This window comes from Phyllobates terribilis, unplaced genomic scaffold (assembly GCF_046119375.1).
Source record: "Phyllobates terribilis strain yellow unplaced genomic scaffold, ASM4611937v1 Scaffold_4__5_contigs__length_816908805, whole genome shotgun sequence".
Lineage (NCBI taxonomy): Eukaryota > Metazoa > Chordata > Amphibia > Anura > Dendrobatidae > Phyllobates > Phyllobates terribilis.
Window position 1 is genome coordinate 705,126,543 of NW_027362764.1, and position 14,367 is coordinate 705,140,909.

Genomic DNA, 14,367 nt, shown 5'->3' on the forward strand with positions numbered 1-14,367 from the left:
AAACAATGTTGACTTTGGCATTTGTAGGCTAGAAGAGAATAGCGAATTGATTCGCAGGTCCCCGGTCCAGCTGCCAGGTCAGTATTCTGTAGATGCTGGACTGGAGCTCTATGAATCGCCTCATACCTGCCGGTATCCCGAGTTCTTCTTTTGATTTGCCGGCCTGGAGCGATGTATCGTTGTGGTGTGATGCCCACAGGCCGACTAGTCAAAAGAGGAGTTGCGGTTGCCGGCAAATAGGAGGAGGTTCACAGGGCTCCCGTCCAGCACACAAATAATACTGACGTGGTCACTGGCCTGACGTCCTGAGAATTTCTATAAAACAGCTCTGTTATTTGGTGAACCTTAGCTGGAGTAGTGTGACCTAATATTGCCTGACAGATTCACTATAAGGCCATGACTGGAGCACATTTTCTAACTTTGGTGCACAGGCAGCCAAAAAGATGCCGTAAATTCATTAGGAGGTGGACGCCCATTATCGAATTTGGCATATCTTACTTCAGCAGATCTTTCATTAAAACTGGCATATAAAGCGCTAGTCTCGATGAATTTCTCCATCCAGTTATTGTATATAGGGTAACTGGTATTTTATAATGAATGCCTATGAATCTATGAAACATGTTCAATTTGTGTGATCTCTGGTACATTTCCTAGGTATATTTCATTATTGTGACCACTATAATACAGTGTTTTCATTACCATATAAGTAGGATAACTATATCTGACTTGTGACCTCCCAACTCAATGACAAACAGGGAGATAATCATAATTTCCCATCTGATACAATGCCTTCTTGGAAGTAGCGGATCTCTTAGGTTGCAACACATTTGATTTAGGGCTAAATTGAGGAATGTAGATTAAGAGGCCCATTAATATTCACCTATTAACCCATGTAGAGCAAACAGGATTTTGCAATATTAAAGGACCCCCTGATATTCATCCATTAAACCATGTTGGGCAATCTGGATTTTGCAGTGGTTTACTCTAGACACAACCACAGAGTAATCATTGTTGGCTAACAGATGATGGATGGCAAGATCCCAGGTGTGATTAATCAAGATAAAAAAGTTGGACTAGAAGGAGGTCAGGGAAGGCGGTTGACAAAATCAGGACACATGTTGGGTTAGTAAAGAAAAAAACTTAGAACACTTGTACAGATAGGAACAAGCAAATAGTGATGGGGGAGGTTAGTAAAAGAATCCAGGGTCAGTTGAGCACTGGTTGGGAAAGACAGACTTTGGCAGTACTATAGGTTTTCGCAAAAAAGGGAGTGCTAATGGCCACTTGAAAGCAGCAGGAGACCATCAGAGTGGGAAGGTTAAGACTGACGACACAATCGCTAGTAGCAGATTGTGAAACAGATGTTGTCCCAGAATAATAAACATCTACTCTGATAGGTCAGCTTTTCAAAATAAATTTCATGTTGTAGGTGCATAAAGCAGTCTAGAACCATGTTCAGGTCCACTCTGCATCGCAGTTACTTCTTTTATGGACAGTATGGCACAGTTATAAGGGTAAATCTATACGGTGGGGAATAGTTGCAAGGAGGTACCACGGTGTAGATACATTATAGACCCTGTATATGCACAGTTAGATGTGAACACTGCTTTTCGGAAGAAATTAGTGGATTCATTGATGTCATTACAGCTGGACACTCAAATAAAACAGTATATAGATTTCAGTAATCCAAGGAGTGTGGCATTTATTTCTATGATTCCAAGGTTGAAGCTGCTGAATAGCCAGTGGTTCCCAGAGCTAGCCACCTCGTTGTCAGATGAAGGACAGTAATTCACCTGTGTTTATTAGCCTGTGTGGCACTGCCAGGTAGGCTCCTAGTTTGTCTTTTTTGTGGCAATAAATTTGCAGATATTAGTCGGCCAGACATCCGAGGTGAAGCGGCACTTTTAATCACTTTAGGATATGCTTCATTCTTCTTGTGCGCCTGTAAAAATGTACTATTAGCATATTACAAAGCAATGTAAAAATTTTTACTAGGAAACATGCTGTTTCCAACTATTTATACAGCATAGTGCCTCGAAAGACACATATTTTGGTAATTGAGTGGATGCTTCTTTAGCTTTGACCATTGTCATAAACTTACTTGGCTCCACTCCTGTTCCAAGCGTCTCCATCAGACACTGCGGCTTCAGTCTCTGCGATGTAGCTGGCAGAAAAGCATGTTGTGGGTGTGTGTATGAATAAATAAATACATTTAAAAAATGTATATGTATATGTACAGTACAGACCAAAAGTTTGGACACACCTCTTTTAAATATTTATCTGTATTTTCATGACTATGAAAATTGTACATTCACACTGAAGGCATCAAAACTATGAATTACCACATGTGGAATTATATACTTAACAAAAAAAGTGTGAAACAACTGAAAATATGTCTTATATTCTAGGTTCTTCAAAGTAGCCACCTTTTGCTTTGATGACTGCTTTGCACACTCTTTGCATTCTGTTGATGAGCTTCAAGAGGTAGTCACCGTAAATGGTTTTCACTTCACAGGTGTGCCCTGTCAGGTTTAATAAATGGGATTTCTTGCCTTATAAAGTCCTACTGAATAGACTGTTAGAATTTGTATTATGGCAAGAAAAAAGCAGCTAAGTAAAGAAAAAGGAGTGGCCATCATTACTTTAAGAAATGAAGGTCAGTCAGTGTGAAAAATTGGGCAAACTTTGAAAGTGTCCCCAAGTACAGTTGCAAAAAATATCAAGCGCTACAAAGAAACTGGCTCACATGAGGACCGTCCCAGGAAAGGAAGACCAAGAGTCACCTCTGCTTCTGAGGATAAGTTTATCCGGGTCACCAGCCTCAGAAATCACAGGTTAACAGCAGCTCAGATTAGAGACCAGGTCAATGCCACACAGAGTTCTAGCAGCAGACACATCTCTTCAACAACTGTTAAGAGGAGACTTTGTGCAGCAGGCCTTCATGGTAAAATAGCTGCTAGGAAACCACTGCTAAGGACAGGCAACAAGCAGAAGAGACTTGTTTGGGCTAAAGAACACAAGGAATGGACATTTGACCAGTGGAAATCAGTGCTTTGGTCTGATGAGTCCAAATTTGAGATCTTTGGTTCCAACCACCGTATCTTTGTGCGATGCAGAAAAGGTGAACAGATGGACTCTACATGCCTGGTTCCCACCATGAAGCATGGAGGAGGAGGTGTGATGTTGTGGGGGTACTTTGCTGGTGACAATGTTGGGCATTTATTCAAAATGGAAGGCATACTGAACCAGCATGGTTACCACAGCATCTTGCAGCGGCATGCTATTCCATCCGGTTTGCGTTTAGTTGGACCATCATTTATTTTTCAACAGGACAATGACCCCAAACACACCTCCAGGCTCTGTAAGGGCTATTTGACCAAGAAAGAGAGTGATGGGGTGCTACGCCAGATGACCTGGCCTCCACAGTCACCAGACCTGAATCCAATCGAGATTGTTTGGGGTGAGCTGGACCGCAGAGTGAAGGCAAAAGGGCCAACAAGTGCTAAGCATCTCTGGGAACTCCTTCAAGATTGTTGGAAGACCATTTCTGGTGACTACCTCTTGAAGCTCATCAAGAGAATGCCAAGAGTGTACAAAGCAGTCATCAAAGCAAAAGGTGGCTACTTTGAAGAACCTAGAATATAAGACATATTTTCAGTTGTTTCACACTTTTTTGTTAAGTATATAATTCCACATGTGTTAATTCATAGTTTTGATGCCTTCAGTGTAAATGTACAATTTTCAAAGTCATGAAAATACAGAAAAAAATCTTTAAATGAGAAGGTGTGTCCAAACTTTTGGTCTGTACTGTATATGTGTGTGTGTGTGTGTGTGTGTGTATATATATATATATATATATATATATATATATATACACACACACACACATATACACACACACACACACACACACACACATATATATATACACTGCTCAAAAAAATAAAGGTAACACTTAAACTACAGAATATAACTCCAAGTGAATCAAACTACTGTGAAATCAAACTGTCCACTTAGGAAGCAACACTGATTGACAATCAATTTTACATGCTGTTATGCAAATGGAATAGACAATAGATGGAAATTATTGGCAATTATCAAGACACCCTCAATAAAGGAGTGGTTCTGCAGGTGGGGACCACAGACCACATCTCAGTACCAATGCTTTCTAGCTGATGTTTTGGTCACTTTTGAATGTTTGTTGTGCTTTCACACTCGTGGTAGCATGAGACGGACTCTACAACCCACAGAAGTTGCTCAGGTAGTGCAGCTCATCCAGGATGGCACATCAATGCGAGCTGTGGCAAGAAGGTTTGCTGTGTCTGTCAGCGTAGTGTCCAGAGGCTGGAGGCGCTAACAGGAGACAGGCCAGTACACCAGGAGACGTGGAGGGGGCCGTAGGAGGGTAACAACCCAGCAGCAGGACCACTATCTTCGCCTTTGTGCAAGGACGAACAGGAGGAGCACAGCCAGAGCCCTGCAAAATGACCTCCAGCAGGCCACAAATGTGCATGTGTCTGCACAAACGGTTAGAAACCGACTCGATGAGGGTGGTATGAGGGTCCGACGTCCACAGATGGGGGTTGTGCTCACAGCCCAACACCGTGCAGGACGCTTGGCATTTGCCACAGAACACCAGGATTGGCAAAGTCACCACTGGCGCCCTGTGCTCTTCACAGATGAAAGCGGGTTCACACTGAGCACATGTGACAGACGTGACAGAGTCTGGAGACGCCGTGGAGAGTGATCTGCTGCCTGCAACATCCTTCAGCATGACCGGTTTGGCAGTGGGTCAGTAATGGTGTGGGGTGGCATTTCTTTGGAGGGCCGCACAGCCCTCCATGTGCTCGCCAGAGGTAGCCTGACTGCCATTAGGTACCGAGATGAGATCCTCAGACCCCTTGTGAGACCATATGCTGGTGCGGTTGGCCCTGGGTTCCTCCTAATGCAGGACAATGCCAGACCTCATGTGGCTGGAGTATCTCAGCAGTTCCTGCAAGATGAAGGCATTGAAGCTATGGACTGGCCCGCCCGTTCCCCAGACCTGAATCCGATTGAGCACATCTGGGACATCATGTCTTGCTCCATCCACCAATGTCACGTTGCCCACAGATTGTGCAGGAGCTGGCGGATGCTTTAGTCCAGGTCTGGGAGGAGATCCCACAGGAGACCATCCGCAACCTCATCAGGAGCATGCCCGGGCATTGTAGGGAGGTCATACAGGTACGTGGAGGTCACACACAATACTGAGCCTCATTTTGACTTGTTTTAAGGACATTACATCAAAGCCTGTAGTGTGTTTTTCCACTTTAATTTTGGGGGTGACTCCAAATCCAGGATTTTCTTGCTTTTTTTTGGGGATATTCTATCTCTCAAAGTTAAAATTAACATACCCTTATAATTATAGACTGTTCATGTCTTTGTCAGTGGGCAAACTTACAAAAACAGCAAGGGATCAAATACTTATTTCCACCACTGTATACACACACAATATAGACTAAGGTGGCGGTGTCTGACAGAGGCAATTGGTACAGGAGCGGAGCCAGGTAAAAGTCTAAAAACTGTGAAAGCTAAGGAAGCCGCCTCTATTTACTACATTACACCACGTACTGTCCAATTCATAAAAGGAGTAATTTTGGTAATAGTATATTGGTAAAATTAATAGTGAATGTTATGGGTTATGTGAATAAAAATCCAAATTAAATGTCACTACACAACTGTAAGCATAATCATCAATTTGGATATAACTACTTTAGTCTGAAGTCAACAGTCTGTGTGCTTCCTCGTTAAGAAAGAGATGCTAACGAACATGTAAAGATAACTGCCCCTTACTTAGATTGGTCATCTCCAGCCGTTACCGTGTTTATCAGTATGGGACAATGAAAATTTAATATTTCAATGCCATCTGTTTCATAATCCATGTTCCAAACAATCCACAGATATATCTGTGATAAGGGAACATAATTGTTTTTCTGGTTTCAAGTGCTGAGATTATTGACCTTGGGAAGCCCTAGAAATGTACTATTGACCAAAATTATGGATGTGTCATACTGATGTCTGGTGTATCATGGATGGTAAAAATATGCTTGGAAACATGATGGTTAGATAATTCTGTTACTACGGTCCCATGGGAAAATATGATAAATTAGGTTTACATCACGCAACCTCCATTTCTTGTAGATAAGGGCAGCATGGTGGCTCAGTGGTTAGCACTGCAGCCTTGCAGAACTGGGGTCCTGGGTTCAAATCCCACCAAGGACAACCATCTGCAAGGAGTTTGTATGTTCTCCCCGTGTTTGCGTGGGTTTCCTCGGGGTTCTCTGGTTTCCTCCCACACTCCAAATACATACTGATAGGGAATTTAGATTGTGAGCCCCGATGGGGACAGTGCCCATAATGTCTGTAAAGCGCTGTGGAATTAATGGCACTATATAATTGAGTAAAATAAATAAAAATAAATAATGAGCCATTCTCCTTTCATCTGGCCAGGAGGAGGGTTGAGGGGTCAGGTTTAAAATTGTTCATGAAGCTACAACAAAAGTAGTATTTTTGAAAGCGCTGTATATTTTGTTTGTCTGTTGTGATACAGGCGTGGAAGAGTGTGAAAAGACGAATAAGGCTGGGTTCGTACAAGTGTAATTCACAGTCTGTATATGGACCACAATGCCTAGACTGACCGCGGGTCTCCCGGCTGTGTGCTGTGAGTGGGCGATTTGTGATATTGAAATATTTTGTGCCTCATCAGCTAACATGAAACCAAATGTAAGTTCACCTACCGGGAAATTTGAGGTGGCAATTCTTGGCATGCAAGATTTGGGTCTGAGAGGTAGTAGGGTAATCGTCTGTGCAAAAGGGTCAGCATCTCTCTTTGGCCTCAGCTGGCGGTCACAACGTAATTTGAGTTCAGTACCAACTTTATTAGCCAGTACAGAACTGGACAAACAAAATCGTGGACCCCTTAAAAAGAAAAATTGAGATGTTTAAGTTAGTAAAGCAAAGCTTTATAACACACCCCTAAACATTGAAATTGCAACACCAAAAAGGAAAAATCATGGAATTATGGAAATCACAGGATGGTTCGACATGTTAATTATATGCAAATTATGAAAAAATGTAAACAAAATATTCAAAACATCTCAAGTGTTGAGTATGAGTGCCAGGTGCAGAAATCGCTGCACTTCCAAGCCTTGGCTGCCATCAATGAGATTATTAATGGTTGTCTGAGGATTATTCTGCCCCTCTGAATGCACTTGGGCAGAAAATTATCAAGATCCGCTGCTGGCAGCTCCCTTTCCAATGGCTGATCAATGACCTCCCATGTGCTCAATGGGAGACAAGTTCGGGGATGCTGCAGGCCATGGTAGTGCGTGTAGGCCACACAGGCAGCTCATAATTGCACTAGCAAAATGAGGCCTGTCATAATTGAGTAAACAAATGGTTCTTGGCACAGTTCGGAGAAACGACTGTACCACTGGTTTCATGACTGATCCATTCTGTACTGCAAGTGAAACTCGATGTCACATAACAACCCTAAGGCATCAGGGTCTACATAAACCATCGTAAAGTAGTTGCATAACATTGGGCCACGAGACAGATGTCCAGCTACAGGTGCTCCATTGACCTCACACCACCGGTCTCAAAGGCAATCATGGTGGAGAGCAAGTTTCAATGGAGGCTATAACAGACGTCTATCCTGTTCAGTGATGAGTCCCATTTTTGTCTTGGATGCAATGATAGCCGGAGATTAAGATGGAGACCACATGGGCAACACCATGAAGAGGCCTTTACAAGGGCATGTCACACCAGTCCTACTACCAGGATTACAGTGTGGGATGGCATAATGTGAGATAACCGGACCCGACTAACAACTCGGCATTCTATTGATTTGATGATAAAACCAGTGGTTCAGCCATTTCTCCAAAGTGTCCCTGGAGCCTTCTTTCAATACGACAGGCTGTTACTCGTGCGATGGTTGGCAGCTTGCAGAGTCTCTGGTCTTTTCTCCCATCGAATACATCTGGAACATCATTTGTTGCAATTGCAAAGGGAGCTGCCAACAGCGGATCTTGACTATTTCCATGCCCAAGTACATTCAGCTGAACAGAACATTCCTCATGCCACTATTAATAACTTAACTGATAGCGGCCAAGGCATGTAAGTGCGGGAATTTCTGCACGTGGCGCTCATAACTCAATACTGAATAAACTGATATACCGTATTTTTCGGACTATAAGACGCACTTTTTTCCTCCAAAATTTTGGAGGAAAGAGGGGGGTACGTCTTATAGTCCAAATACTATATTATTGTATGGCCGCATGGTGGTGGGTGTGGGGGAGCGGCAGAGGGGGATCAGTGGGGCACAGGAGGCAGCAGCCAACTGCTGCAGGCTAGCTGTGCCCGCTACTAAAGAAAATGAATATTTCCTGCTCCCCACGCCCATGGGCGTAGAGAGCAATGAATATTCATTTCTCTTAATAGCCGGCACACTGGAGCCGCAGTGCGGCTCCTGCTGTCGCTCTGTGGTCAGTGTGCCCGCTATTAAAGGTCATGAATATTCGTTACAACCCACTCCCATGGGTTGTAGTGAATATCCATGGTCTTTAATAGCAGGCACTCTGACTGCAGAGCGGCAGCAGGAGCCGCGCTGCGGTATAGTGTGCCGGCTATTGAACAGACTGAATGGTCACTGCTCCCCACACACAGAGTCCCGGCGTGGGGAGCAGTGACTATTCCAGCACAGCGTTTCACACTGTGTGAGGGCGCATGGCAGGGACGCCATGCGCGCCCTGCCATGCGCCGCTCACACAGTGAGAGTGTCGGCAGCAAAGAGGTACAGCGCTGGAGGAGAGAGGAGGTGAGTATGATCGTTGATTTTTTTTTGTAGGCAGCGTGATGGGGCTCAGAGGGTGCCATACATATCAGGATGGGGGCTCAGAGGGTGCCATACATACCAGGATGGGGGCTCAGAGGGTGCCATGCATACCAGGATGGGGGCTCACAAGGTGCCATACATACCAGGATGGGGGATCACTCAGAAGGTGCCATACATACCAGGATGGGGGCTCAGAGAGTGCCATGCATACCAGGATGGGGGCTCAGAAGGTGCCATACATACCAGGATGGGGGCTCAGAAGGTGCCATACGTACCAGGATGGGGGCTCAGAAGGTGCCATACATATCAGGATGGGGGCTCAGAGGGTGCCATACATACCAGGATGGGGGCTCAGAGGGTGCCATGCATACCAGGATGGGGGCTCAGAAGGTGCCATACATACCAGGATGGGGGCTCAGAGGGTGCCATGCATACCAGGATGGGGGCTCAGAAGGTGCCATACATACCAGGATGGGGGCTCAGAGGGTGCCATGCATACCAGGATGGGGTATAAAGGGGTGCCATGCATACCAGGATGGGGGCTCAAGGGGTGCCATGCATACCAGGATGGGGGCTCAAGGGGTGGGTGCCATGCATACCAGGATAGGGGCTCAAGGGTTGCCATGCATACCAGGATAGGGGCTCAAGGGTTGCCATGCATACCAGGATGGGGGCTCAAGGGGTGCCATGCATACAAGGATGGGGGCTCAGAGGGTGCCATGCATACCAGGATGGGGGCTCAGAGGGTGCCATGCATACCAGAATGGGGGCTCAAGGGGTGCCATGCATACCAGGATGGGGGCTCAAGGGGTGCCATGCATACCAGGATGGGGGAAAGGGGTGCCATGCATACCAAGATGGGGTATAAATGGGTGCCATGCATACCAGGATGGGGGATAAAGGGGTGCCATGCATACCAGGATGGGGATAAAGGGGTGCCATGCATACCAGGATGGGATGGGGGCCACTTATGCCAGGATGGAGGATATTAACAGAATTGGGGAACATTACCCCAATACCAGTGTCAGCAGCAGACCCCCTACCCCATAACAAGGCATCATGACCACATTTTTTGTTTCCTATTTTCCTCCTCTAAAACCTAGGTGTGTCTTATGCTCCGGTGAGTCTTATAGTCCAAAAAATACGGTATTTTGAAAATCTTGTTCCTATTTTTTCATCATTTTCACATGATTAACATGCCTATGTAGGCTGTGATTTCCATAATTCCACAACTTTTCCGTTTTGAAGAGTGTAGATCAGGGATGTCAAATTCAAATACACACAAGGCCAAAATTAAAAACTTGGACAAAGTCGCAGGCCAACCTTGATATTTATTTTAAAAAAAATTAAAAAAAACATAATATTTTGCTGGGGCCACAGAGGAGCATATCGCACAACTTTGCTGCCCTAACAGGGTAATTTTCCTCCTATTGAAGCCCCTAGATTGCCCCCATAAAATATGATGCCAACAAAAGTGCCCCCCAAACACAGTATGATACCCCCACAGCGAATTTCTCTACAGTATCCTTCACAAGTATGGTATGATGTCCCTACTGTACGCCCCCTCAACTCCCCTGGCAAAGTATGGTGACCCCAACACAGTATGATGCCCCAACTGTTATCCCCATACAGCCCTTCACTCAGTATAATGGGCCCCACATAGTCCTCCATTCAGAATAATGGCCCCACACAGTCCTCCATATGGCGTCGCGGGGCAAATATAATCACCATGAGGGCCCACGGGCCAGAGTTTGACATGTGTGGTGTAGATTGACACAGAGAAAAGATGAGGAGACTCGGTCATTGTCTGTTCTTACCAGTACAGGAGCAATGGTTTGGTTATTTCACTCTGGACATTTTGTAGATGATTTTCATGCCACTGATTTGTATCTAGAAGGTTCAGTCTTGCCAGGACCTCAGCGTGAAGGTATTGGTCACCAGATACTACCATATAGAGATTTTTCATCTTGCTAAGATGTCTTGAAAAAATTAAAATCACTGTTTATGTCTTATTACAATATGCATTAGGACTTAGCACACTAGCGTATAAATCGGACGTGTACTATCCGATTTTTGATTGGATAGCACACTGACGCATGCTATTCAATAGTGCTGTTCAGATGAGCGATTTTTCTCTTGGTCTGATTGTCCGTGAGAAAAAAAAAAAATCACAGCATGCACTACCTTCTTCTCAGTCTTGGTTGAGACTCACTCATTCAAGTCTATACATGCGTAAAAAAAGAAAATGGATCTCGCACAGAACATCTGTGTGGAATCCAATTATTACGGCTGCATTTCTGTTATTAACCTAGGAAACTGGATTTGATCATGTACATTTTTTAATGTAAATGTATGAAAACAGATCGCACACAGATATCACACGGACTTAAAAAACTGACGCACATGAATGGAAACTGGATAAAAATTTGTTGTAAATCGAATTTTCTGATTGAAACTTGGATCACTTTTCATACACTCATCTGCAGCCAATCTTAAACTTACATTATTAGGTACAGGTAAGGAAAATGAACAATGAAAAGAATAAAGAATTTTTCTTTTTGGTGACACCAATCCTCCATTGTTGGATAGTGTTTGTGAATACAACCAATTTTGCAATTTACTTATTAAAATTTTCAGCCGTTCTTAAGATATTAATATTTCTTTTGTTTACAGCTCGTTGCCTTGAACACTGACCACCAATGCTAGACAGCAGAACATGTGTAGGGATTACAAGCTCTTTGCTGTTGAGCTTGTAAGCACTGTTTTCAAGCTGACCAGGATCACTGGAGCGCGATTTTATTTCCTAGCCCTGGCCCGCTGCAGAGAAGTGCTTACAAGGTAGACAACAGCAGTGGTCGGTCTCCTGGGCAATGAGCTGTAAACAAAAAAATAATAATTTTAATATTTCAGCAATGGCTGCATATTTTAATAAGCAGTAAAGTGCAAAAGAGATTGTTTTTGTAACCACGATCTGACAATATCCATCTATTATCCTTTAACCCCTTCTCGACATCCACAATCAATGTACGTTGCACTGTAACGTTAATTTCCCTACATACTGTAATACTGTAGCATTGTAGTATCTAATACCAGCAACTGCAGGTTCATGTCTCCTAGTGGGACTAAAAAAAGTAAATTATTAAAAAAAAAGTTTTCAAAATATTTAAAAAAATAATGAAAAAGTTTGAATCACCCCCATTTTCTTAATACAAAAGAAATGAAAAAATATAAAAAGAGAAACATATTTGGTATTGCCATGTCCATAAAAGTCCGCTCTATGAAAATAAAAAAAAGTAGTTACCCCATGCAATAAACATCATAAAGAAAATAAAAATCAAAATATCATAATTGTTGTTTTTCGATCATTGTGTGGAGAAGTCGTCCTGACACCCTCTCTGAAGACTTCTTGTATTAATGTATTACAATAACCAGTTTTATATTTGATTTTACATGTACTGTGCTCTGCAGCGGTTTGGTAGGCTATGACAGGGTGAACAGTTAGTGTCAGCCCAGGTGGGAAGGCGTTACATGGGCATTTCGGGAAGCTAGCTCCTGGTTAATTAAGGAGTTATGGAATAGATTCTGAAGAGATAAGAAGTACTGTTGATTGGTAGGCCACAAGTGGAGAGTGTGTGGCGACTGAGGAATTGAAGGATTAAAGTTTAGAACAGTGTTGTGGAAGCCTATTACCATCTAAAGGCTGCAGTGCAGAGACAGAAAGGAAGTCACGGGGACACACATTGACCGTGTGGCTCATACTAATAAGAAAGATCCTTCACCAACAGTGAGTACCTGCTGTAGCATTAAACAGACCTGAGGAAGGCATAATTTCCATAGGGAGCTAGAAGGGTAGGCTACAGGGCAATGTGTCAAACCAGTCCTGGAGGTCTAGAAAAAAGTCTTTTCCGACCGGGAAGGAGCATGGGGTGCTGCACCGTAGTGGAGGATAATATCAACGGGAGGATAGGGCACGGAAGCTCTTGGAAGAAATATTCTGTCACTCTGGAACTATACCTGAACATTGATATGTCATTAGCTATAAAACTAAAGTACGAACCTCTGCCTTATGCAGAAGAAATGTTCGAACAAATTCATGCCATTTATCAAATGTTGATGATCTGGTTCAAGAATTCAAGTAAAGACGTTTTTAACTTTTTAAAAATGTTGTCGGCCTCCCTGAAATCAAAGGGGTTGTCCAGTACTATTAAAAATATGCCAATGTGTTTTAATGATAAACAGAAGCTTCTTTCTAATTACCTCCTGGTGCTGTTTCTGCCTGTGAGTGGCGCTATCGGTGGCCGCTCACCGCTCATACACACACTCAGGGTATTGTAATAGGGTGTTTAAGGACGGCAAAGCAAAATTCGCCACCACGGAAGTAACCATTGGCCAGTCTCATGCCTTACACCTGAATTAGTGTAGTCATCAGGATAGATTTTCGTTGCAAAATTTTTTTGGGGGGGTAAGACATATGGCGCAGTGAATATGGCACCTGAACACAGCACCAAGATGGCGGATGGTGTTGCAGTGAAGATAGAGGGTACCGCTCATTGTGGTAGTGGAGGACTCAGAAGAGCGCAAAAGTTTGCCCATTCCATAAGATGTACAGCTCAAGGAAGAAAATGCCCTGTGGAGAGAGCCTAACTTGCTGTGGGAGGTGCGTGTCAGCAAAAAACGCAAAGGAAAAAGTTTTGCCCACCAGAAAGTAATTGACGAGTACAGGAGGAGTGGCTGAGTAGCGCTGCAAAGATGGAGCCTGGAGAGTGAATGGTTTCGCAGTAGTAAGAGCAGGTACCGCCCATCGTGGGAGTGGAGGGTGCAGAAGAGTATGAAGAAATGTCCTGCCCACTAGCAATCCAGCCCAGAACAGTGTATGACCTGAAGCGAAGATCCAACCCGCTGTGGGAGGTGCGCACCGACAGAAGGTGCAGTGGAAGAGAAAATCCTGGCCACCAGGGAATACCTGGAGAGCTCAGGGAAAGTGGCTGAAGGCAGAGATATGCGAAATTACAAGTAACGCAGCAGACATGTCAGAAGTACGGCCCCTGGAAGGGTGGAGCTAGTGGACAAAGACCTCCAGGAAGATAAAGCTGGCACCCTTACCCTGCTGGATGTGGAGAGGCAAGCAGCGTGTGATCTGTACAGTGAGATGGCAACCAGGAAGATGGCGGTTGGAGGAGCAGAGGACGGCAGAGAGGATATGATGCTGTCTGCCCTGTTTGGGCAGAAGAAAGCGGTGGAGTTGGAACCCCCAGAGTGAGGAAGGCAGAGAAGGGCCGAGAGACCGTTGGAAGGGGCAGCAGTCGGCTAAATCAGTTGGTGGTTTTGCTCCAGGAATTCCGGGTCCTGTGTTGGAACTGGGAAGATACAACGAAGGAGAATACGAGTCCACAGGCAGCTGCTACCTGGGAGCCGGCTAGTCAGTCAGTGATGAAGGCCTTGCAGGATGAAGCTAGTGCTGTCAGAAGCAGTCGCTGACTGGGGGGGGGGGGATA

General features: G+C 44.4%; 1 protein-coding gene across 3 annotated transcripts in view; it reads right to left on the minus strand.

Moving 5' to 3' along the window:
- The window catches only part of RGS22 (regulator of G protein signaling 22), a 164,944-nt gene that overhangs the window by 106,183 nt on the left and 44,394 nt on the right, over positions 1–14,367 (minus strand). For all 3 annotated transcript variants that reach the window (XM_073679620.1, XM_073679621.1, XM_073679619.1), the window contains exons 9-11: positions 10,690–10,851; positions 6,777–6,957; positions 1,794–1,942 (exon numbers count right to left, since the gene is read on the minus strand). In XM_073679620.1, coding sequence (XP_073535721.1) covers positions 1,794–1,942; positions 6,777–6,957; positions 10,690–10,851 — 492 coding nt within the window. The remainder of the gene's footprint in view (positions 1–1,793; positions 1,943–6,776; positions 6,958–10,689; positions 10,852–14,367) is intronic.